The sequence below is a fragment of the Acipenser ruthenus genome, chromosome 37, assembly GCF_902713425.1.
Source record: "Acipenser ruthenus chromosome 37, fAciRut3.2 maternal haplotype, whole genome shotgun sequence".
Classification (NCBI taxonomy): domain Eukaryota; kingdom Metazoa; phylum Chordata; class Actinopteri; order Acipenseriformes; family Acipenseridae; genus Acipenser; species Acipenser ruthenus.
Window position 1 is genome coordinate 2,416,478 of NC_081225.1, and position 22,229 is coordinate 2,438,706.

At 45.8% G+C, this 22,229-nt stretch overlaps 2 protein-coding genes across 5 annotated transcripts in view; one reads left to right on the forward strand and one right to left on the reverse strand.

Moving 5' to 3' along the window:
• The first annotated feature begins 145 nt into the window (after positions 1–145).
• LOC117397929 (fumarylacetoacetate hydrolase domain-containing protein 2) lies at positions 146–6,404 on the forward strand. 3 transcript variants are annotated; one of them, XM_059008465.1, is made up of 8 exons: positions 146–301; positions 1,365–1,627; positions 3,547–3,763; positions 4,254–4,313; positions 4,477–4,639; positions 4,844–4,952; positions 5,616–5,703; positions 6,183–6,404. In XM_059008465.1, exons 2-8 carry the CDS (start codon positions 1,368–1,370, stop codon positions 6,243–6,245), a joined length of 960 nt encoding a protein of 319 aa, XP_058864448.1. In that variant the 5' UTR covers positions 146–301; positions 1,365–1,367; the 3' UTR covers positions 6,246–6,404. The 3 variants fall into 3 exon arrangements, with proteins under 3 accessions (XP_058864448.1, XP_058864447.1, XP_058864449.1); XM_059008464.1 differs by lacking the exon at positions 146–301 and adding an exon at positions 420–541; XM_059008466.1 differs by lacking the exon at positions 146–301 and adding an exon at positions 601–725.
• Positions 6,405–9,958: 3,554 nt separating this feature from the next.
• Positions 9,959–22,229, reverse strand: part of LOC117397772 (glycerol-3-phosphate acyltransferase 2, mitochondrial) — a 35,206-nt gene continuing 22,935 nt past the window's right edge. Inside the window, exons 14-22 of one of the 2 annotated variants that reach the window (XM_059008677.1) lie at positions 21,423–21,493; positions 20,045–20,309; positions 19,102–19,250; positions 15,151–15,228; positions 14,884–15,009; positions 13,995–14,112; positions 12,850–12,918; positions 12,567–12,622; positions 9,959–11,929 (exon numbers count right to left, since the gene is read on the reverse strand). In XM_059008677.1, the coding sequence (XP_058864660.1) occupies positions 11,810–11,929; positions 12,567–12,622; positions 12,850–12,918; positions 13,995–14,112; positions 14,884–15,009; positions 15,151–15,228; positions 19,102–19,250; positions 20,045–20,309; positions 21,423–21,493 (1,052 nt within the window). In that variant the 3' untranslated portion in view covers positions 9,959–11,809. Of the gene's footprint in view, positions 11,930–12,566; positions 12,623–12,849; positions 12,919–13,994; positions 14,113–14,883; positions 15,010–15,150; positions 15,229–19,101; positions 19,251–20,044; positions 20,313–21,422; positions 21,494–22,229 lie in introns of both variants that reach the window. The other variant, XM_059008676.1, reaches the window with a different exon arrangement.

The window sequence follows — 22,229 nt, forward strand, 5'->3', positions numbered from 1 at the left end:
TCACGGTCACAAGACATGCACGCAAAGCTCGCTGGGAGCTGTAGTTTTTAAACAAAGACAGTAGTTAACTTATTTCTTCGTGTTTTTTTTATCTTTAATAAACAAAATATTTTGAATGACAAGCATGCTTTCAAAGGTCTGAAGACAGTTGCGTATAATGTGCATATAAACGCTCCAGCGTGGTTAAATAGCTGTTAGGATGGGTTTTATTTTTGTAAAGCTGCACGAAAAGACGTCCCCGGAAGCACACTGACTTTAAGAGAGATAACACTAAGCCAGCGGGGTCGGAGTACGAATCAAGGTACATGTTTCATATGTCTGATTTAATTCATGTTATTTTCATTTAATTAGCTGTATATTGAAACCCCGCGGTGAGCTGAATTAACACGCGGCTAATGCACTGGAGGTCATTAAGCTAGGTGTATCGATAACTAAAGAGCGCTGTTTTGAACCAACGCATATGTTTGTGCAATCATTGCTCAATGCTATTAGATTGCTCTTATCTACGAGATATGACAGATCGCGAATAAGCACAGGAAAGGTAATAAAAACCGGAGTGTTAAAGATCAAACCGGAGCCCGTATTCAAAAACCCTTCATTAATTTACGTTTCAATTGATTTATTACATGTCTTAAGAAACCAACAGAAGTTTCGGAGTGTTTCGTCAACATCAAAGTTGTATTTCATTTATCAACAGAAAAAAAGTTTTTCAAAAGTATATAAAGGTAAATTAATTTGATCGAATCGAACTAAGTCTTCAAGGTCAGATCTAATGCAACAGCAACACCTTTTGATAATCACCGTTCTGTGTATGATGACGACACAGCGACAATTTGATCTCGTTAATTTAGCAGTGGAACAGTAAGAGTAGCATTGTCCTAGATTGACCCTGCGTTGGTATCATTGCAACGTGTTACCCTGACTGCACTATATTTAACATTTACTGGAGGTTCTGTTGCCCCAGTTCAGGGCTGCACAGACCCCGGGGGCAGAGTTCTGCAGGGTTTATAGGTTTCATTAATTCAATAATTAACTGTTTAAGACCTGGAAGGAGGTAGGTTGGTCCTGTTCATTTATTTAGGGTTCAGGTGGAACAAAAGAGGAAGGAGGTGAGTTCCCATCGGAGGAAAGGACGAGGGCTGTCGTTCAGTGGGGGGGCGGGGTGGATCACAGCAGTCCCCCGGTTGAACCCACACCCTCGTCCCTCCCCTCGTTCCTTTCCTCTGAGGGTAACTGGACTCAACCGAACAAAGAGCAGGGGGGCTGGAGCACTTGAATTGTGGACCCCTGTGCAAAGCTTTGCAAATATTATTCTCCTAATCAGCTGTACCCAGTTACTGCATGCCTCTTTGCTTTTGAAACAGCTGATGAGCCTGCCTATCAGATCCCTGCAAGGTGCGAGCAGACTCTCTGATTGGTTGCTGCGGAGCGGCGGGAGGCGGTGCTTGTCCAGAGGGATGCGATTGGTGCAGTTCCGGCGGGGAGGCGGGTCCCCAGAGGTGCGGGTTGGAGTGCAGCAGCGGGAGGGGGGGGAGCTGGTGGATCTGAACTCCTTCGACCCCTCCCTGCCACACAGCATGAGGGGCTTCCTGGAGAGAGGGGAGAGTGGCCTGGACACAGCACAGAGGTACAGCCATGGGACACTGCAGGGGTGGGAATAGGACTCCTATTGCATTGCAGTTTCACCCATTCCAGATTTTAATATATATTATATATATATATATATATATATATATATATATAGATTAGCTACAGTGTACAGGTAATAAGCTTCGGTGTGTCTTATTACCCTCTTGGCAAAACCAGGAATGGATCAAACTGTTATGCAAGACACACACGAGACACTACACACACAAATACAGATACACCCTCACACAGACACACACCAAGACACTACACACACAAATACAGATACACCCTCACACAGACACACACCAAGACACTACACACACAAATACAGATACACCCTCACACAGACACACACCAAGACACTACACACACAAATACAGATACACCCTCACACAGACACACACCAAGACACTACACACACAAATACAGATACACCCTCACACAGACACAGCCACTCTCACACAGACACAGACACAGCCACCCTCACACAGACACAGCTACCCTCACAGACACAGCGGCCCTCACACAGACACAGCTACCCTCACACAGACACAGAGGCCCTCACACAGACACAGACACAGCTACCCTTGCACAGACACAGACACAGAGGCCCTCACACAGACACAGACACAGCTACCCTCGCACAGACACAGACACAGCTACCCTCACACAGACACAGCCACCCTCACACAGACACAGACACAGCAGCCCTCACACACACAGACACCCTCGCACAGACACAGACACAGCCACCCTCACACAGACACAGCTACCCTCACACACACAGCCACCCTCACACAGACACAGACACAGCTACCCTCGCACAGACACAGACACAGCCACCCTCACACAGACACAGACACAGCTACCCTCACACAGACACAGCCACCCTCACACAGACACAGCCACCCTCACACAGACACAGACACAGCTACCCTCACACACACAGACACAGCTACCCTCACACAGACACAGCCACCCTCACACAGACACAGCTACCCTCACACACACAGACACAGCTACCCTCACACAGACACAGCCACCCTCACACAGACACAGCCACCCTCACAGACACAGCTACCCTCACACAGACACAGACACAGCTACCCTCGCACAGACACAGACACAGCTACCCTCACACAGACACAGCCACCCTCACACAGACACAGCTACCCTCACACAGACACAGACACAGCTACCCTCACAAAGACACAGCTACCCTCACACAGACACAGCTACCCTCACACAGACACAGACACAGCTACCCTCACACACACAGCCACCCTCACACAGACAGACACAGCCACCCTCACACAGACACAGACACAGCTACCCTCACACACACAGCTACCCTCACACAGACACAGACACAGCTACCCTCACACAGACACAGCAGCCCTCACACAGACACAGACACAGCTACCCTCACACAGACACAGACACAGCTACCCTCACACAGACAGACACAGCCACCCTCACACAGACACAGCTACCCTCACACAGACAGACACAGCCACCCTCACACAGACACAGCCACCCTCACACAGACACAGCCACCCTCACACAGACACAGCCACCCTCACACAGACACAGCCACCCTCACACAGACACAGACACAGACACAGCCACCCTCACACAGACACAGCTACCCTCACACAGACACAGACACAGCCACCCTCACACAGACACAGACACAGCTACCCTCACACAGACACAGACACAGCCACCCTCACACAGACACAGCTACCCTCACACAGACACAGCCACCCTCACACAGACACAGCCACAGCCACCCTCACACAGACACAGCCACCCTCACACAGACACAGACACAGCTACCCTCACACAGACACAGCTACCCTCACACAGACACAGACTGCCCAGTACACTCAGCTGTACTCTGTGTTTCTGTCTCAGAGCCCTGTCCAGCGGTCAGCACCTCGTCCCTCTCTCGGAGGCCTCCCTGCTGTCTCCCATCACTGGCCCGGACAAGGTGATCTGTGTGGGGATGAACTACGTGGATCACTGTCTGGAGCAGGGCGTGGCCATCCCCTCCGAGCCCATCATCTTCAGCAAGTTCCCCAGCGCCATCGCCGGCCCCTGCGATGACATCATACACCCCGCCCAGACCAAGGTCACTGATTGGTGTCAGCCAGGACTACATGTTTCTGGAAAAAAAAAAAAACTATTTATTAACCTTTCATGCATGGCTACCTCATATGGGACAGATAAAAAAAACCTCTTCTAGTCATTATATATATATATATATTATACACAGAGACATGTGGAAGACTAGCAAGCAAATGCATGATGCCCTCATATGAGGATGCCATTTTTCCCCTTATAAAGCAATTGAATATTTTTTTGGCTTTTTAACTGAAAAAATATATTTATTATTTGTCCAGAACGACTTGTTTTTCAGCTATTTTCAATATTTCAGGCATGAAAAGGTTAATAATACGACACTCATGGAAAATTATACTCTCTTGCCCGCCCACAGCTCTTTTCTGTAGTTGTGTAGAAATGTGCACTTGAAACATGACCTGTTTTTTGTGTTTTTGTGTTTTTTTTAAATGGAAGTTTCTTGTCGTATTTCTCGACTGCTGGAGTTCCTCTGTTTGCAGGAGCTGGACTGGGAGGTGGAGCTGGCTTTTGTCATTGGGAAAACAGGAAAGCACATCAAGGTGAGAGAACACAACACACTAAGTAAACGCAGTCTCTCAGTGTGCTATCGTATCAGGGCCGCTGTCTGTACTGTGCAGTATCTGCTCCCAGTCGATTGTGAAGCTGTTGATAACTCCGCGGTCCGCTGGTGGGTTCTGTGGTTTAACCCCTTCCTGCCTGCAGGAGGAGGAGGCTCTGGGCCACGTCGCTGGTTTCACCGTGGCGCACGACGTGAGCGCACGGGATTGGCAGATGAAGCGCAACGGGAAGCAGTGGCTGCTGGGAAAGACGTTTGACACATTCTGCCCCCTAGGGCCGGCGATCGTCACTACAGGAGCCCTGTCCGGTGAGTGAGATCCGACAACCGTTACCTCTTCATCCAGCAACACGAGAGAAACGTTCGGAAATAGGGAACAGAGTTTTCCAGATCCTGCATGCCATTAACCCACGACCGCAATTAAATCACGTCCTTGAGCACAGAATTAAAAGCGTGACCTAGTTACGAGTGAGGAGTGCGCAACATCTGCTATCTATCTCTCTCTCTTCTCAGACCCGCACAACCTGGGGATCCGTTGCCGTGTCAACGGGCGTGTGGTTCAGGACAGCAATACTAATCAGATGGTCTTCAAAACAGAGGCGCTGGTTTCCTGGGTCTCGCAGTGAGTAACCTCGTAACACCACAGCTCCCTCTAGCTCCTGGAGGGGCATACTGCACAGCAGAACCTGCTTTGCTGTTGTTTAAGCTCTTGAATTTGTACATGGTGTAAACGAGGTTGATCAAGGTGACCTTTTCATGTAACTCATGGACGCATAAGACGTCTTATTATGGATCTAGGACCTTTTTTGTGCGTTTCTAATTCCAATAGAATCATTTTTTATATGGATGACTCCATTAATAAATAATTATATTTTATAGCTTTTTTACTAAAATAACTGATAAAGCAGTTTTCCTGTAAAACAATAAATAAATAAAAAAATTGTAAACTAATTGTCATTTTTCAACTCATAAAACTTAGGTACTATATAATTGCGCAAATGGGTGCAAAGGCTTATACTAGCTAATCTTATACATCGTTTACAATGGCAATGCGGTCACCCCTTTTTTTATATATAAGCAAATGCGCCGGTCTGTGATTTATAAGCGCCCCCCACACAGCACAGGACTTCAATGAGTAACCTTCTCACAGCACTGAGGTGTTTGTAAATCATTACTTTGCAGAAGCAGGTTAAGCTGTGACAGTACCATGGGTAAAGACCACTTGGTTGTAAAGGGATTCCCGACTGATCTTCTCTTTGTATTTTCTGTGTCTCTCTCTGTTCAGGTTTGTCACGCTGTACCCCGGAGACGTCTTCCTCACTGGGACCCCGCCTGGCGTCGGGGTTTTCAGGAAGCCGCCGGTTTTCCTCAAGGTGAGGGGGGTTCAACCGAGGATTCAAACAAGATGCGCTTTTCTGAACCCCACTCTGATCCGGTCAGACCAGGCCAGCAGAGTAGTCGAGAGCAAACAGAGTTTATCTGCTTCTCGTTGAAGGAATGAAGCATTTACTCACTCCTGCAATAAGCAAATCCTGGCTATACCAAAGGTTAAAGCCGAGGCACATTCCAGTTTAATATGTAACTCGGGTGCAATTAAGGATGGGCAGAATCTCTTCTGATTAACCTTTAACCCATAATTCTGCACGACCATCACAACGACATGCAGGTAACGTCTCTGCACACCTTTAGTGCTGCCCAGCCTGGAACACCACGATGGATCGCTCACCCACTTCCTTATCCCACTGCACCAGGCCCTGCTCATATTAGTTGTTCTGATCGCAATCTGTACCATACTAAAATGAAACAAAACTTACTCTATGTATTTCTGTTACCTTTTTCTTTATATTTACAGAAAGGGGATGTCGTGGAGTGTGAGATCGATGAGATTGGACTCATCCGCAACACAGTGGTGTGAGCGAGACACAAATCCAGCTTGCTGCCTTCTGATCATCATCATTATTATTTTATACAAAAACCCTGGTTTATAAAACTAACAAAACCAGAGTGCCTTTTTCCTGCCTGGGTCTTACAAAGCACTGTGCATTATCAGAGATAATAAAATCTAAAAAGAAAACTTCCTAGTTTTTATACTCTTGTTGTGGGAGAACTGCAACACAGCCGTTAACCTCCACCCCCTCCCTTATAAGGAAATACATGTTCCTGACACTTTAAGGCACACAGGCTTTGCAAATTTGATAACGTTGTAATATTGTTGCTTGGTTTAGGACAGTGAAATGCAGCAGTTGGATGTTAAGCAAAGGCAAAATAAAGGTGGGGGTTTGTCCAAGTACATATTTTTCACTGAAATGTATTATACAGTAGTCTCTGTGTATAGAAACACCTCCTAAGGGAACACTTCGCCTAAAAGAACACCCTTGATTGTTCCCATTGTAAATGCTCCAGGTTAACAAACAGGAACTTCGCTTAAAGGAACACCTTCTTGGCACCGATAGTGATTCGTTCACAGCCGATACAGTACTGTTTCGTAACCTGATAACTCATCATCAAACTTAAATTCAAATAGCTTATTCAGTCTTTTCAATGTGTCATCACAAGAGTCTCTTGAGGCACACGGACTGGTTTATTCAATCTTTCCAGAACCAACATCACATCATTGCCTCGTTCTGTATTCTGATTTCCACGAGTATAGGTCGTCCCTACAAAATGTCACGTAAACAAAACAGCGAAAAGCGCCACTGTTTCTCATGCTACAAAAAGTTAAGACATTGTTTGAGCTCCTGAAAAAAACCTCAAATCAGACACAGGTCGCCGAGCAGTTTGATGTTTTCTGTTCGGGCGAGTTGCTTCACCGTTCCGTTAAATCATTTTCTGCATGTCTTGAATATTGCTCCTGTACATTGATAATTGATCTAGAGCTGCTGCTGCATTTCTTAGCATGTGCAGGGGTGCTGTGTTAATTTAGTTTGACAGTAACATCAGTTACTTTATTATAGTTTATTAACATACACTTGCCAATTGCTTTTCTCTTATTCTATTAATTTCATATGCTGATGCATGTGATTTATATTGTGTCTGGTGGTCAACTCCATCTTAAAGAACACTTCGCTTGCTTCCAGAGGGGTGTTCTCTTAGCTGGAGATGACTGCGCTGGTTTCAGTGAGTTTAAGTGATGCTGTATCAGTACTTTGCTATTCTTATTTTACCTGCTCACTGTGTTGCAGGGTGTACCACTGTACTGTTAGCGGATTTACCTGCCTGGCAGTTCTGAATCCACAACCATCGTTTCACGCCTCGTTTTCAACAGGATCATACTTCTGACAGCGTTACTGCCTGTTACTTTTTCTCCAAAAAATAAATAAAAATGATTCTAATGATAGCTGGTGCAAACCGTTAAATGTTTCTTGTGAACAACAAAACAAACAGAGAGAAATGAGTGCATCTCTGAAACAAGGAGCTGCATAAAAACAGCGATTTACTGAACTCGAACACCGAAGCGAATTGAGAACAGGAACTGTTATCATTGAATTTATTCTATATCTCCAATCCTTAAATCCAGCAGGCATTCGTGCACTCCAGTGCGTAATCTCAGTGAGGTGCTGTTGACCAGTATATTAAACTCTGTACGGACTTACAAACACTTCTGAATCAGGCACTGACCTTGTAGATTACCAGTGGAAGTCAATAGAGACACACTTGGCCGTACTCTTAACACATCCTTTTAACTTACAACATGACCACTGCTATTTTGTATCCAAAAATATGCAATTTTCAGCATTACAAGAGCCAATCAAATCACGTGGAAGTTGTCACAAGGCTTCTACATTCACAGTGTTTTAAAACTTGAGTACAGCAGCAGCTTTACTCTCCTGAGCTTTTCAGTTACACTGCACTGATGAGCCCCAAACAGGGTGCAACATGTCTGCAGCTGCTGTAGTCTTGAGTTTTAAAACTGTGAATGTAGAAGCCTTCTGGCAACTTTAACGCAATTTGATTGGCTCTTGTCATGCTTACATTTGCATATCCCCATTACCCAGAATTCTATAGCTACTGCTTTCTCTTACCTTCACTCGAAATCTAATTTTATATATATGAATAAATTTGATTTCTTAAAAATAATAAGCCAGTCTTCTTCAGTTTCAATCAAGAGTTTATTCTGGAATACAGTAAATCAGGAACGAAGCAAATCACACACGTGATACACACACAAGGCTTCAGAGATGGTATGCCTGAGCTGGCGTCGGTGTAGATGTTTCTGTTCTGAGCAAAGAAATGACTTCCTACAGCACAGATACACAGCTAGCTTACGCAACTTCCTTGACCAAATCTGGTCTTATTTCCCTGGCGTGATGCACAGTGTATGGTGTGAGACCAAGCACATTAACAGATAACATCTTGAAGTGAAGAACAAACGGCGCTCTGCAGAAATCCTCATAAGTTACATTTAACAACAACTTGATGGAAGAGTTTTGCGAAATCCTTACAGATGGCAAAGCGCTATACCCACGCATCACAAGGTCGAACGACAAGGCTGGGCTTGCAAGCTGCTGATGTACACCAGCTATGTAGAGCTTGATTTTAAGAGTTCATTGACCCTGCGTTGATTCAGAGCTTACATTAAAACACAGGAAAATCACACAATGTCTTCATCAGTAACTGCAGTGTTTAAATACACACCCAGTACCAGGAAAATGAGGGCAGATGACCCTCAGTGACCCAGATTCACTTCAGTCGCTTTTTACCACCCTTGTATTAAGAATAAAATCAATCCCCATTATATACACACATGCACATAAAAACAAATGAATGCTCTTGCCCGTCACACATGCTTTTCCAGTTTTCTGATACAAAGCCCATCTCTTCAGTGTTACAATGTACTTGTTTATCCGTCACAGCCTGCATTTTTTGTTGTATTTATTTCTCAAAATGCCAAGTCGGTGTCTGTATTGTGCAGATACACAGCTCTGCCTCCAGTTTCACCCAACGAAAATGCAGCAAAAACAAAGCAAACGAGACAAGCTACGGTAATGTAATAGTTAATCATTGAACAGTTTGACACTGTGATGCATTTCTTTTTTTTTAATCCGTGATCTTTAGTTGTTTTTGTGCATTTTCATTTGCAAGTGAACTGTGACATTAGGGCCTTATCGAGAACTATATTCTGCAATTCTGAATACTGAAAACTGGAAACTGGCTTTTTTTAATCTTTTGCTAAATTGCATTGCCTTTTACGTTTTACGCAGTTCTGTGCATGGGTAACATTATGATTTCATTTTGCTGTTGGGTCGTTACTGCTACAATACATACCAGATTTAAAAGTAGGTGCTGTATTACAGTCCACAGTCGTCTCTTTAGCAAGAGATATTTTCAGAATCATATCGTTCATAAGTATTTTAATTCACTTGAAAATATAGTACTGTACCAACAAAACCAACTACAGTACATCTAAATGGAAGCCTACTTATTTTAAAACACAGCCCTTTCAGCTATGTATTTTTGATATTGTATCTTTGTGTTCCCTGAAAAAACGGACAAGGGTTGGAACAGGCCAAAATGAATTAATCCGATATGCGTCACACGCGTTTAACCATCACTGAAGTCAAAATTGTATAGGGTCGGATATTTGAGTGCTGACTGCATTAGAAAAAAATTCAAAATGTTACTCTTCCCTTTTTCTGCATAGTTAATTTTTTTATTAGATTTTTTTCTTCAAGAAAACAAAAACAGAAAACAAGATCCAAACTATAATGTACAAAGAAGGGGCTCGTTCTGGTAATGTTGAGGGGCTTCTTTGTATAATAAAAACAATAAATCAGAACGGCATGTCTGAACAAAAAAAATAAATACAAAATAGAAATAAAACAAGCTCCACATAAAACTGTTTTGTGTAACTTGGCCTGAAATCTTTCTAAAGAAACTGCCAACTTGTGTCCCTCATCAATGTGTGTCTGCATACAAGACAATACATATCAAATCAATTAAACACATCTGTAAATAAGTAAGGAACAAAAAGCATATCGATTCCGAGTCACATCCCCAGCAGCAGATACACTTCCAATAACAGAGTGTCAATCTTGCACTCGAGGGACGGTGACAAAGCATTCTGAACAGGTTCTATATCAAACACATTAAGAACGCTAAGATCAGGGTTTGGTCTGTTTCCTTTTTTAATTTAGATTGAATGACTTGTTATATGTTTAAGTGTTTGGCGGCTGCCTCTAATCAAGTTAGAGTGTGAGTTCTCTTGCACTGTGTATGAAGACACAGTAAAGAGAGTATGAGAAATACACTCACCTTGATTAGAGGTAGCCACTGAACACTTACAAACATACAGAACAGGTCCAAATCTGGCATACTTTGAAGAGACATCGTTATAGATATGTTTTTTTTTCTCCCAGTCCCCTTCTAATAATGATTTACCTGGTGGAGGTATTATGATGCGCCATCGTTTAGACCAGGGGGGTCCAATCCCGATCCTGGAAGGCAATTCCATTCCAGGTTTAACAGGTAAAATGAGATCATGAACTACTTCATTGGTTCAATCATACAATTTAGGAACAGGGCTGGAACAAAGACCAGGACCGGAAAGAAGAAAGTTTGTCCACCGCTGGTTGAGACCAATTGAACAGGCCCTCGAACCTGAACTTAGAACCACTGCGCCCTGCACAGCATGAACTGTTCAGTAGTACAGAAACCGTTCTATAAACCTGCACAGCTTCCCCCTGTTCAGTGGTACAGGAACCGTGCTATAAACCTGCACAGCTTCCCCCTGTTCAGTGGTACAGGAACCGTGCTATAAACCTGCACAGCTTCCCCCTGTTCAGTGGTACAGGAACCGTGCTATAAACCTGCACAGCTTCCCCGTGTTCAGTGGTACAGGAACCGTGCTATAAACCTGCACAGCTTCCCCGTGTTCAGTGATACAGGAACCGTGCTATAAACCTGCACAGCTTCCCCCTGTTCAATGGTACAGGAACCGTTCTATAAACCTGCACAGCTTCCCCTGTTCAGTGGTACAGGAACCGTGCTATAAACCTGCACAGCTTCCCCGTGTTCAGTGATACAGGAACCGTGCTATAAACCTGCACAGCTTCCCCCTGTTCAGTGGTACAGGAACCGTGCTATAAACCTGCACAGCTTCCCCTGTTCAGTGATACAGGAACCGTGCTATAAACCTGCACAGCTTCCCCTGTTCAGTGGTACAGGAACCGTGCTATAAACCTGCACAGCTTCCCCTGTTCAGTGGTACAGGAACCGTGCTATAAACCTGCACAGCTTCCCCGTGTTCAGTGATACAGGAACCGTGCTATAAACCTGCACAGCTTCCCCGTGTTCAGTGATACAGGAACCGTGCTATAAACCTGCACAGCTTCCCCGTGTTCAGTGGTACAGGAACCGTGCTATAAACCTGCACAGCTTCCCCTGGGCCAGTGATACAGGAACCGTGCTATAAACCTGCACAGCTTCCCCCTGTTCAGTGGTACAGGAACCGTTCTATAAACCTGCACAGCTTCCCCGTGTTCAATGGTACAGGAACCGTTCTATAAACCTGCACAGCTTCCCCTGGGCCAGTGGCTGCTCAAAGGCTTCACTGAGTCGCAAACACACAGCTCCACCCTCCCCGGGCTCTTCTTTCAAAACCTGAAAATGAAAATAAAAACAAATCAAACCATGCTTGTGAGTTAAGCAGGGATGGAAATGAGACTCCCACTGCATGGCAGTTCGATCCATTCCTGTTTTTACAACGAGTTTAATAAGACACACCTGCACTTGTTACCTATACACTAACCAATCAAGCTTGTAGTAAAACCTGGAAAGGGTGAAACTGCTATGCAATGGGAATCTTATTTCTATCCCTGGAGTGTCAGATATACATCCATAAATGCATGAATATGGCCCCGCAAGAGGGGAAAGTAATGCAAAAAGGCTGGTTCATAAAACACATGTCCTTGTGCACCTCAGGGGACTAATCAGTAACGTCTAATAAATAAAAGGCGACCAGCTAGAGTTGAAGAATATTCAATTCAGGCTGCAGACAGCCTCCCGATTGAAGTATTAACCAGCCTTACAGTGTAAGAAATTACAAGACCAAATAAATACAAGCAGGTCTCCTATCATCCATCTTCACCTGGGGAACTCACTTATTTAAAAGAAAAAGAAAAAACTTCAGTCAATAGAAAACAAACAAACTAATCGGCTTGTTCACAGCACATTTCCACCGTGACGAACAGGGTGACAGAACTGCAGTAACAAGCAAGGACTGGAGCCCTGTACTCACTCCCAGGTCTCTTAATGTCCAGACTGCAGTGGCAGCCATCTCCAGGGTAGCACTTTCTGTATGAAGAGAGAAAAAAAAAAAAAAAAAATAAAGATTTACAGGTTGAAAGAGGCAATGCTGAGCATATGGGAATTGCTTCAGTGATGAAACAGTATTACACTGGAGAATGAGCCTGTTCTCAAGCAGCTGCCTTGTCACAGGCATACATTCTGAGAGTAATAAAACCAGCAGACCGCCACCCTTTCTTTGACTCGCTGCAGGATTTATTCATCTCCAAACTCACCAAAGTAAGAGGACTCTCCCTGGGCCTTGTCAAGGAGGAATCCCTGCATGCGTTCAATGCACTCCGACTCTGTGAACAAGCAGGCTTGTCAATGGATCATTGTAAAGCACTTTTCTATGGTATGCCAAAACATGTGGTATCCCGTTTGCAGCTTGTTCAGAATACCGGCGCTAGAATTCTGATTAAAACCAGAGAAAGTGAACATATTACCCCAGTTTTGGCTTCTTTACACTGGCTCCCTGTGCAGTATAGAATTCATTAAGATTTTGCTGTTAACTTACAAGGCGCTGAATGGATTTGCACCTAGTTAGGGTTAGGATTCCCTTATGGGAGTTTAATGAAAGCTACGCGGGATAAAGTAAACACTCCTGCACTGAAAGAAAATGTAAGTTTAAACAACACAGGGACAGGCCCGATTGACTGATTGAATGCACGGCATTTTCCATTTGACATGTTCTCAGCAACGCGGAATGTGTTGCATCATTACATTAATGTATTCAAAGAGATTTTCTGCAATAAAGGTGTTGAACAGGAAAACTGTACTGTGCCAAAATAACATGAGTGAGCATAGCCTGTACATCTCAAACCGTCTGTCAGGACAGCAGCATGCATACTGGAGAGAGAGTGCGAGTGTTCCAGGAGTTACGACAGCGGGGCTGGAAGATACAGGATACTTCTGCTGGGATATTTCTTTATTGTATTTATATAGCACTTTTTGTACAAAAGTATCGCAAAGCACAGTACAGTACATAGCAGAAAAAAAGAACAAACCACTATGCATGTGTATGGCATGGCACACATACAACTGCCACAGTCAGACCATTTAAATAACAGATTTCAATAACAGTTTACACAATAATAATACAAAAGCAGCCATTTTAAAGTTACATTAAAACCCACTAAGATAAGAAAGCCATTTTATAAAAGTGCATTTTTAGTCTTGACTTGAAATCTGTAACGGTCCCAGCTTCCCTGACAAATGAAGGCAGAGCATTCCAGAATTCAGGAGCTCTACAAGTAAAATCCCTACCTCCTCCCGTGTTGCTTGTGTTGACCCTAGGAATAATTAGGAGTCCATGCAAAGTCCTCACATACACTACAAACAAATGTGTGTGTGTGTGTGTTGAATGTACCGCTGTACTGACCTGTGAGTGGGGAGTAGAGGTGCTGGAGTCCACAGACAGACCAGGACAGCGCCCTCAGCAGGGGGCTGAGGACACTGCACAGGAAGAAGAAGTCTGGGCAGTGATTGGGCTGGTTCAGCTAAAGCACACACAAATAAAATAAATCATAAGCAATTACAGTGTGCTACTGCAGAATGACCGGGGCCGAGCCCCAGAACAGATTTACAGTGTGCTACTGCAGAATGACCGGGGCCGAGCCCCAGAACAGATTTACAGTGTGCTACTGCAGAATGACCGGGGCTGAGCCCCAGAACAGATTTACAGTGTGCTACTGCAGAATGACCGGGGCTGAGCCCCAGAACAGATTTACAGTGTGCTACTGCAGAATGACCGGGGCCGAGCCCCAGAACAGATTTACAGTGTGCTACTGCAGAATGACCGGGGCTGAGCCCCAGAACAGATAAACACTCTCCTTTCAGGACTTCAACGAGTAATCGGCCTCGCATGGGCTACCCCAAAATGCTACCCATTTTTATAAAAGCACTGAGTGGGGAGTTGAAGGTCTACAGCAAACAGCAAACCTTGTTCCTCAAAGAGCCATACAGCAAACCTCATTACTACCAGGGATGGAATTGTATAGCAGTTTGTAAAACCCGGAATGGGTGAAACTGCTATGCAATAGGAGTCTTATTTCTATCTCCGATTACAAACTTAAATAACACAAAATATTTAAAAAGACACTAGCTGAAATGCTAGCCTATTAATAGTTTTAAAAATATTAAAGAAACAAAAAAATGTTAAGTTTCTTTTAGCGTTTCTCGAGTGTTCAGTAGTTCTGGATTCTTAAGAGATTTCCGTTTGAATTGTGCTGATTGAAGTTAGGAGGAAGAAGCAGCCAGCTCCACTTCACCTTGTAGGACCGGCGGTCCGGTGGCTCCTCACAGTCGCTGTCACTGTTCGAGAGGTCATCAAAGGACTTCCACAGCAGAGCCTGACGCCGACCCCACAGGTCACACAGGGGGCGCTCTCGAGGCAGCTGAGAAGAGATCGAGAGCAGTGTTAAACATTTTCAGCAAAACCCGGAGGTGGGAGGTGGGGGGTGGGGGGGGTAGGGAGAGGCTATCCCAGTGAGAAGGAAGCTGAACCACTTACAGTATATAGCACTTTCAGGACTCACCTCCTCCATAACGAGGATCCCACAGCGCACCAGACTGTCGATCGAATCCTGAGCAAAACTGTACACCGACTGACAGGGCTGGAGAAGCACACAAAACACACAATTCAGTAAGATTTTACCGACAGATTTTCATGCATTTGTAATTTTTCCATCAGCTTTGAAACACAGGGAGAGAATTAAGCCTCCTATTGCATAGCAGTTTCATCCATTCCCTGTTTTACAATGAGCTTAATTAGCTACAGTTTCAGTAACAAGCTCAGGTGAGTCCTATTACAAAACTCATAGTAAATCCAGTAATGGATCAAACTACTATTCAGTGGGAGTCTTATTTCATCCTTGGGATGGCAAGGTGTCCATTGGCTTTTAAATATGGAAAGGAGCAGACGTTCCAGGCCAGACGTGATCTACTGTGACGAGCCCACACCCCTCCCTCCTCCTCACTGGAGAGTCTGCAAAAGATGACGAGATGGTGGCTGGAGAATGAAGAAATGGACCCAAGACTGGACATGCACATCACTGGCTCACAGACCTCATCAGCACTAATGTTAGGACTGTAATGTTAAGGTAATCCCCGACAAGTGCTAAATCAGGGTCTGTGAAACAAGAAGTTACAGTGATTGTAACAAAGCCATTCTAGAACTCTCAAAGCCATTCTGCACTTCCACTGGCTCCCAGGTGTGCAGTTTGGAAAGAAACACATTTTATACCACACGGGTATTTGTTTTCTTACAGTAGAGATCATGTTATAAAATGAAAATACACGTTTGCTATAACATGTCAAACTTGCACATTATATAACGGACAGATGTGTACAAGAGGCACAATACCACCCACTGGATTAGGAGAGGTTCTCATTCGAGCACAGTGACCTCAGAGTGCTCCATAACATGCCCTGTATAAAATCATAACTTGATTCAGCAACTTGGTTATTACCATTGAGAAGAAAAGAAGGAAAAAAGTATTGGATTGCAGAGTCAGACAAGTAAAACATAATGAAACAGAATACCCTGGAAGGATTTCATGTGCGCCAGGAAGCTAATGAGGAATGTAGGCAGTAAAACCACTGCTTCTTTTTTCTGTCTTTATATTTATGGGTTTAATTAAACCCCCTCACTCCCTGCATCTCTCTGCTGTGAAACATCAGGCTAACTGGCAGGTCTGCACAGTTCAATACTGTAAACACTGCCCAGAACTCTCTCTCTTCTTTTTCCAAGCAAGATGTATTGACAGCTTTGGAATTGATTCCTCAAATAGGGAGTTTATAGTCGGATTAAAACAGCAGAATAATAGTAATCCCTGTTGTATTTAATATAGATTAAAATCCCTCATTGGGTTACTCACTAGAAGCAGCTGAATTGTAACTGCTCTCAGTCTAACCCTGCCCCGATTTCTCACTGCTCTCAGTCTCTAACCCCGCCCCGATCTCTCACTGCTCTCAGTCTCTAACCCTGCCCCGATCGCTCACTGCTCTCAGTCTCTAACCCTGCCCCGATCGCTCACTGCTCTGTCTCTAACCCTGCCCCAATCTCTCACTGCTCTCAGTCTAACCCTGCCCTGATCTCTCACTGCTCTCAGTCTCTAACCCTGCCCCGATCGCTCACTGCTCTCAGTCTCTAACCCTGCCCCGATCTCTCACTGCTCTCAGTCTCTAACCCTGCCCCGATCTCTCACTGCTCTCAGTCTCTAACCCTGCCCCGATCTCTCACTGCTCTCAGTCTAACCCTGCCCCGATCTCTCACTGCTCTCATTCTCTAACCCCGCCCCGATCTCTCACTGCTCTCATTCTCTAACTCTGCCCCGATCTCTCACTGCTCTCAGTCTCTAACCCTGCCCCGATCTCTCACTGCTCTGTCTCTAACCCTGCCCCGATATCTCACTGCTCAGTCTAACCCTGCCCCGATCTCTCACTGCTCTCAGTCTCTAACCCTGCCCCGATCTCTCACTGCTCTCAGTCTCTAACCCTGCCCCGATCGCTCACTGCTCTCATTCTCTAACCCTGCCCCGATCTCTCACTGCTCTCAGTCTCTAACCCTGCCCCAATCTCTCACTGCTCTCAGTCTCTAACCCTGCCCCAATCTCTCACTGCTCTCATTCTCTAACCCTGCCCCGATCTCTCACTGCTCTCACTCTAACCCTGCCCCGATCTCTCACTGCTCTCAGTCTCTAACCCTGCCCCGATCTCTCACTGCTCTCAGTCTCTAACCCTGCCCCGATCTCTCACTGCTCTGTCTCTAACCCTGCCCCGATCTCTCACTGCTCTCATTCTCTAACCCTGCCCCGATCTCTCACTGCTCTCATTCGCTAACCCTGCCCCGATCTCTCGCTGCTCTCAGGCTAACTCTGCCCCGATCTCTCCTGCTCTCAGTCTCTAACCCTGCCCCGATCGCTCACTGCTCTCAGTCTCTAACCCTGCCCCGATCGCTCACTGCTCTCAGTCCAACCCTGCCCCGATCTCTCACTGCTCTCAGTCTCTAACCCTGCCCCGATCTCTCACTGCTCTCAGTCTCTAACCCTGCCCCAATCTCTCACTGCTCTCAGTCTCTAACCCTGCCCCAATCTCTCACTGCTCTCAGTCTCTAACCCTGCCCCGATCGCTCACTGCTCTCAGTCTCTAACCCTGCCCCGATCTCTCACTGCTCTCAGTCTCTAACCCTGCCCCGATCGCTCACTGCTCTCAGTCTAACCCTGCCCCGATCGCTCACTGCTCTCAGTCTAACCCTGCCCCGATCTCTCACTGCTCTCAGTCTCTAACCCCGCCCCGATCTCTCACTGCTCTCAGTCTCTAACCCTGCCCTGATCTCTCACTGCTCTCAGTCTCTAACCCTGCCCTGATCTCTCACTGCTCTCAGTCTCTAACCCTGCCCCGATCTCTCACTGCTCTCAGTCTCTAACCCTGCCCCGATCTCTCACTGCTCTCAGTCTCTAACCCTGCCCCGATCTCTCACTGCTCTCAGTCTCTAACCCTGCCCCGATCTCTCACTGCTCTCATTCGCTAACCCTGCCCCGATCTCTCACTGCTCTCATTCGCTAACCCTGCCCCGATCTCTCACTGCTCTCAGTCGCTAACCCTGCCCCGATCTCTCACTGCTCTCAGTCTCTAACCCTGCCCCGATCTCTCACTGCTCTCAGTCTCTAACCCTGCCCCGATCTCTCACTGCTCTCATTCGCTAACCCTGCCCCGATCTCTCACTGCTCTCATTCGCTAACCCTGCCCCGATCTCTCACTGCTCTCAGTCGCTAACCCTGCCCCGATCTCTCACTGCTCTCAGTCTCTAACCCTGCCCCGATCTCTCACTGCTCTCAGTCTCTAACCCTGCCCCGATCTCTCACTGCTCTCAGTCTCTAACCCTGCCCCGATCTCTCACTACTCTCAGTCTCTAACTCTGCCCCGATCTCTCACTGCTCTCAGTCTCTAACCCTGCCCCGATCTCTCACTGCTCTCATTCGCTAACCCTGCCCCGATCTCTCACTGCTCTGTCTCTAACCCTGCCCCGATCGCTCACTGCTCTCAGTCTAACCCTGCCCCGATCGCTCACTGCTCTCATTCTCTAACCCTGCCCCGATCGCTCACTGCTCTCAGTCTCTAACCCTGCCCTGATCTCTCACTGCTCTCAGTCTCTAACCCTGCCCCTCTTTCACTGCTCTCAGTCTCTAACCCTGCCCCGATCTCTCACTGCTCTCAGTCTAACCCTGCCCCGATCTCTCACTGCTCTCATTCTCTAACCCTGCCCCGATCTCTCACTGCTCTCATTCGCTAACCCTGCCCTGATCTCTCACTGCTCTCATTCGCTAACTCTGCCCCAATCTCTCGCTGCTCTCAGGCTAACCCTGCCCCGATCTCTCACTGCTCTCAGTCTGACACAGCACAGGTGTAACTAGCACAGCTACACAGCTCAATGCTGTAAACCCTGCCCTGATCTCTATCACAGCAGGGATACTGAAGTTACCCACTGGCAGCAGCAGGGCCTCGCTGGGCAGTAACTGGCACAGCTGTGCCACTCGCTCTGTCAGCTCCTCTTGGCACAGCGCCACGTCGAAGTCCATCTCATCAATGTTCACACAGTCCATCATCTCAGACAGCATGGCACTGACAGCACAGGCTGGTGCAGCAAGAGAGACAGAGAGAAGAATCTTAACTTTGCACACTTAAGTACAGTAAGCACTAAAACAAAGTGTTGTTTCTGAAGATGGCATCAGGTAAAGTAGTTCCGTCAGATCGCTGACAGCCCCCCCACACCAGTGAACGCCGGCAGGGTGAATTCTGTCGGAATACAAAGCGATCAGGTGGAAAAATAACAAAAGGAAAAACAGAAACAAAAAGTATTTTTGTGTGCCTGAGCCAACAAAGGGCGGCCATAACAAAACAATGACTACATAATATAGGAACAGGACATCCTCTCAATAGAATACTGTGTGCGACTATAGAGAGAGTCACCGACAGGACGTCACACGAAGCACCACGGAAGAGAGCTCCAATACATTCGATGTTAATTTGTTTTAATGGTTTTTATACAATATACTGCTCAAGGGGAGGCTGAAAATGGGTCAAAAGCTTTAGTTAACATGTTTTCTATTGAAATTGTTATACATTAATTTGCATTACAGTTCCCCTTTAATCTAATTTGTGTTCTCCCTTATAAATGTTTCCAATAGTAAAAGCATTACAAGGTATGATAACGCATAGTGAATGCACGGTAAAGCATAGGTAAGCACTGTAAAGCTCAAAGAGGTATGGTAAAGCACATTAAAAAAAATGGCAAACCAGGGTAAATACACAGTATAACCATGGGAAAGGCATAGGGGGGAATTGCAATACTGCCACGCTACACTTTCATAAGGGCTGGGCCTGACTTCCAACATTAAGCTGTGGTTGGGAAAGCTCCTCCCCTCTCACCCCCGACGGCTTCGTGTATGAAGAGGTGCTGCAGCGCCCCACAGTGTCGGGAGAGGGTCATGGCGGCCTGCGGGGTGCTCCGGGGTGCGACGAGAGGGGCGGGGGCGGAGGGGGGTGTGCAGAGCACCAGGCTGTCCCGCAGCAGGGTCATGGAGTGGCACAGCACCTCAGGAAGGCTCCCCCCGAACCCCACGTCCCGATTCCTGAACAGGACCTCCTCCAGCAGCCAGGAGAAATCACGAGCCAGCTGCGGCACGGCCACGCCCTGCTGCACAGACACGGGTTCAATCAGGGGGTGGCAGTTAGACATTATAACTTTAGACATTCAGCACTGACATTCTGTTTAATTTCCTAAACCGTTCACATTTAATTACAATTCTACACAGTATGGCAGCTCTTTCTTACATTTTCCGATCAACTCAAGCTCACCCCAGTCCCTCAGAGTGAATTACCCTAAATGCGATTCTTCTATGGCCCTAACTGTGTGTGTGTGTGCGTGTGTGTATTGAAATTAAGAACGGACTTAAGCTCAGTATTCCAATTCTCTAAGCTGGCCCATCGCTGAAAAGCCCAGCCCCTCTTTCTGCACCTGTGTCCAGATGGATTTGATCTGCTGCTGATGGGAGTCTGATTTCAAACTCAGTCCCAGTGGCAGACAGAAACGAGCCATTATAACTGTTAGCAATATTTCATTTCATTTTTGACCTCAATAAGGGGGTGAACCAACTACTGAACCCACAGTCTAAACATTTGGCAGCTGATCGTCATTTACTTCAGTTCTCTGCAGACAGTTCTGTTCCAGGTTACTTTCTACACCTATGCCTGAAATGCCATCCTAAGAAGCCTTCTACTTTTATAAACTCCTGCACCATGTATTAGACTGCATGTGCACAGCGTTTAACTGGATAGGGAAAAGACTTGGAAGAAACACTGCATATGAAATGAATGGCCTTACATTGTACACTACTATGCAAATACAAAGACTCAAACCTACATGGACAATGGTTAACAATACAAAAAATGAATTTATAGTCCTTGTTTAAAATGCACAGACCTATGCATTGATTGTGTGTCTGTTTTTTTCCCCTCACTGTGGGCTGAGCACCATGTAATACATGAAGTATGGATTGGGCAATTTGCAAGCAGGTTTGCCTACATTGGGCAAAGCTGCAGGCTCCTATACTCTGGGTATATTCTGATAGTAAACTGTTGATTGCATGAAGACCCTCTGTATGTGCATTGCACTGTTTTTTAATGTGTACGTGCAGCTAATTCTGCCTACAAAAGCCCTTACAAACAAAACAAAAAACTTGAGGAAAATACAGTGCAATGTCACCCCTGATCCACCAGGTGGCACCACAGGCAATGGCAGATTTACCTTGCGGTGTCTGTGCAGGAGCAGGCAGGACAGCATGGATGTGGACATGACCGCAGAACAGGAAGTGGCCGCTGCGGACAGGAAGTGCAGACACAACGAGGTGAATCAGAAACACACAGAGTGGAAAAATTACAAGATTAAATTTACCAGGAGTTAAGCTCAACTGCTTCAAAAAAAGGTGACAGACTCCAGGGATGGAAATAAGACTCCTATTGCATAGCATTTTCACCATTTCCAGGTTTAACGATAAGCTCGATTAGCCCCAGTGTATAGGTAAAGCGCCTTTTCATTATGCCCACCACTGCCTGCTCCATTATGCTGTCCTTATCAAAGAGCATTACTATTGGATTGCCAGAGGTTTCCCTCATTAAAATTGTTCTAAATGAATAATACATTAAAACTAAAATGAAAGGAAACCGAAAAAAAGAAAGTAATGAAGGGAATAAAACAGATTTATTTCCAAAGAAAGAGAAAGAGTATTAGGATTTCATTTAGCAGCTTTTATTAAATTCATCAATTTTTTGGTGACAAAAGTTTAAATGATAAGAAATGTAATTAAATACGGAGCACTCTAGCAGTATAGGAAAGAGAACTCCACTCAGCACTGCAGAGCGCTCTAGCAGTATAGGAAAGAGAACTCCACTCAGCACTGCAGAGCGCTCTAGCAGTATAGGAAAGAGAACTCCACTCAGCACTGCAGAGCGCTCTAGCAGTATAGGAAAGAGAACTCCACTCAGCACTGCAGAGCGCTCTAGCAGTATAGGAAAGAGAACTCCACTCAGCACTGCAGAGCGCTCTAGCAGTATA

Bases quoted from the DNA above. Each gene is read 5' to 3' on its own strand.
- LOC117397929 (XM_059008464.1), top strand. From the start codon at position 461: ATGTTTGTGCAATCATTGCTCAATGCTATTAGATTGCTCTTATCTACG. The intron at 4,314-4,476 runs GTGAGAGAACAC...TCCTGCCTGCAG, and splicing joins AAACAGGAAAGCACATCAAG to GAGGAGGAGGCTCTGGGCCA. The intron at 4,640-4,843 runs GTGAGTGAGATC...CTCTCTTCTCAG, and splicing joins CACTACAGGAGCCCTGTCCG to ACCCGCACAACCTGGGGATC.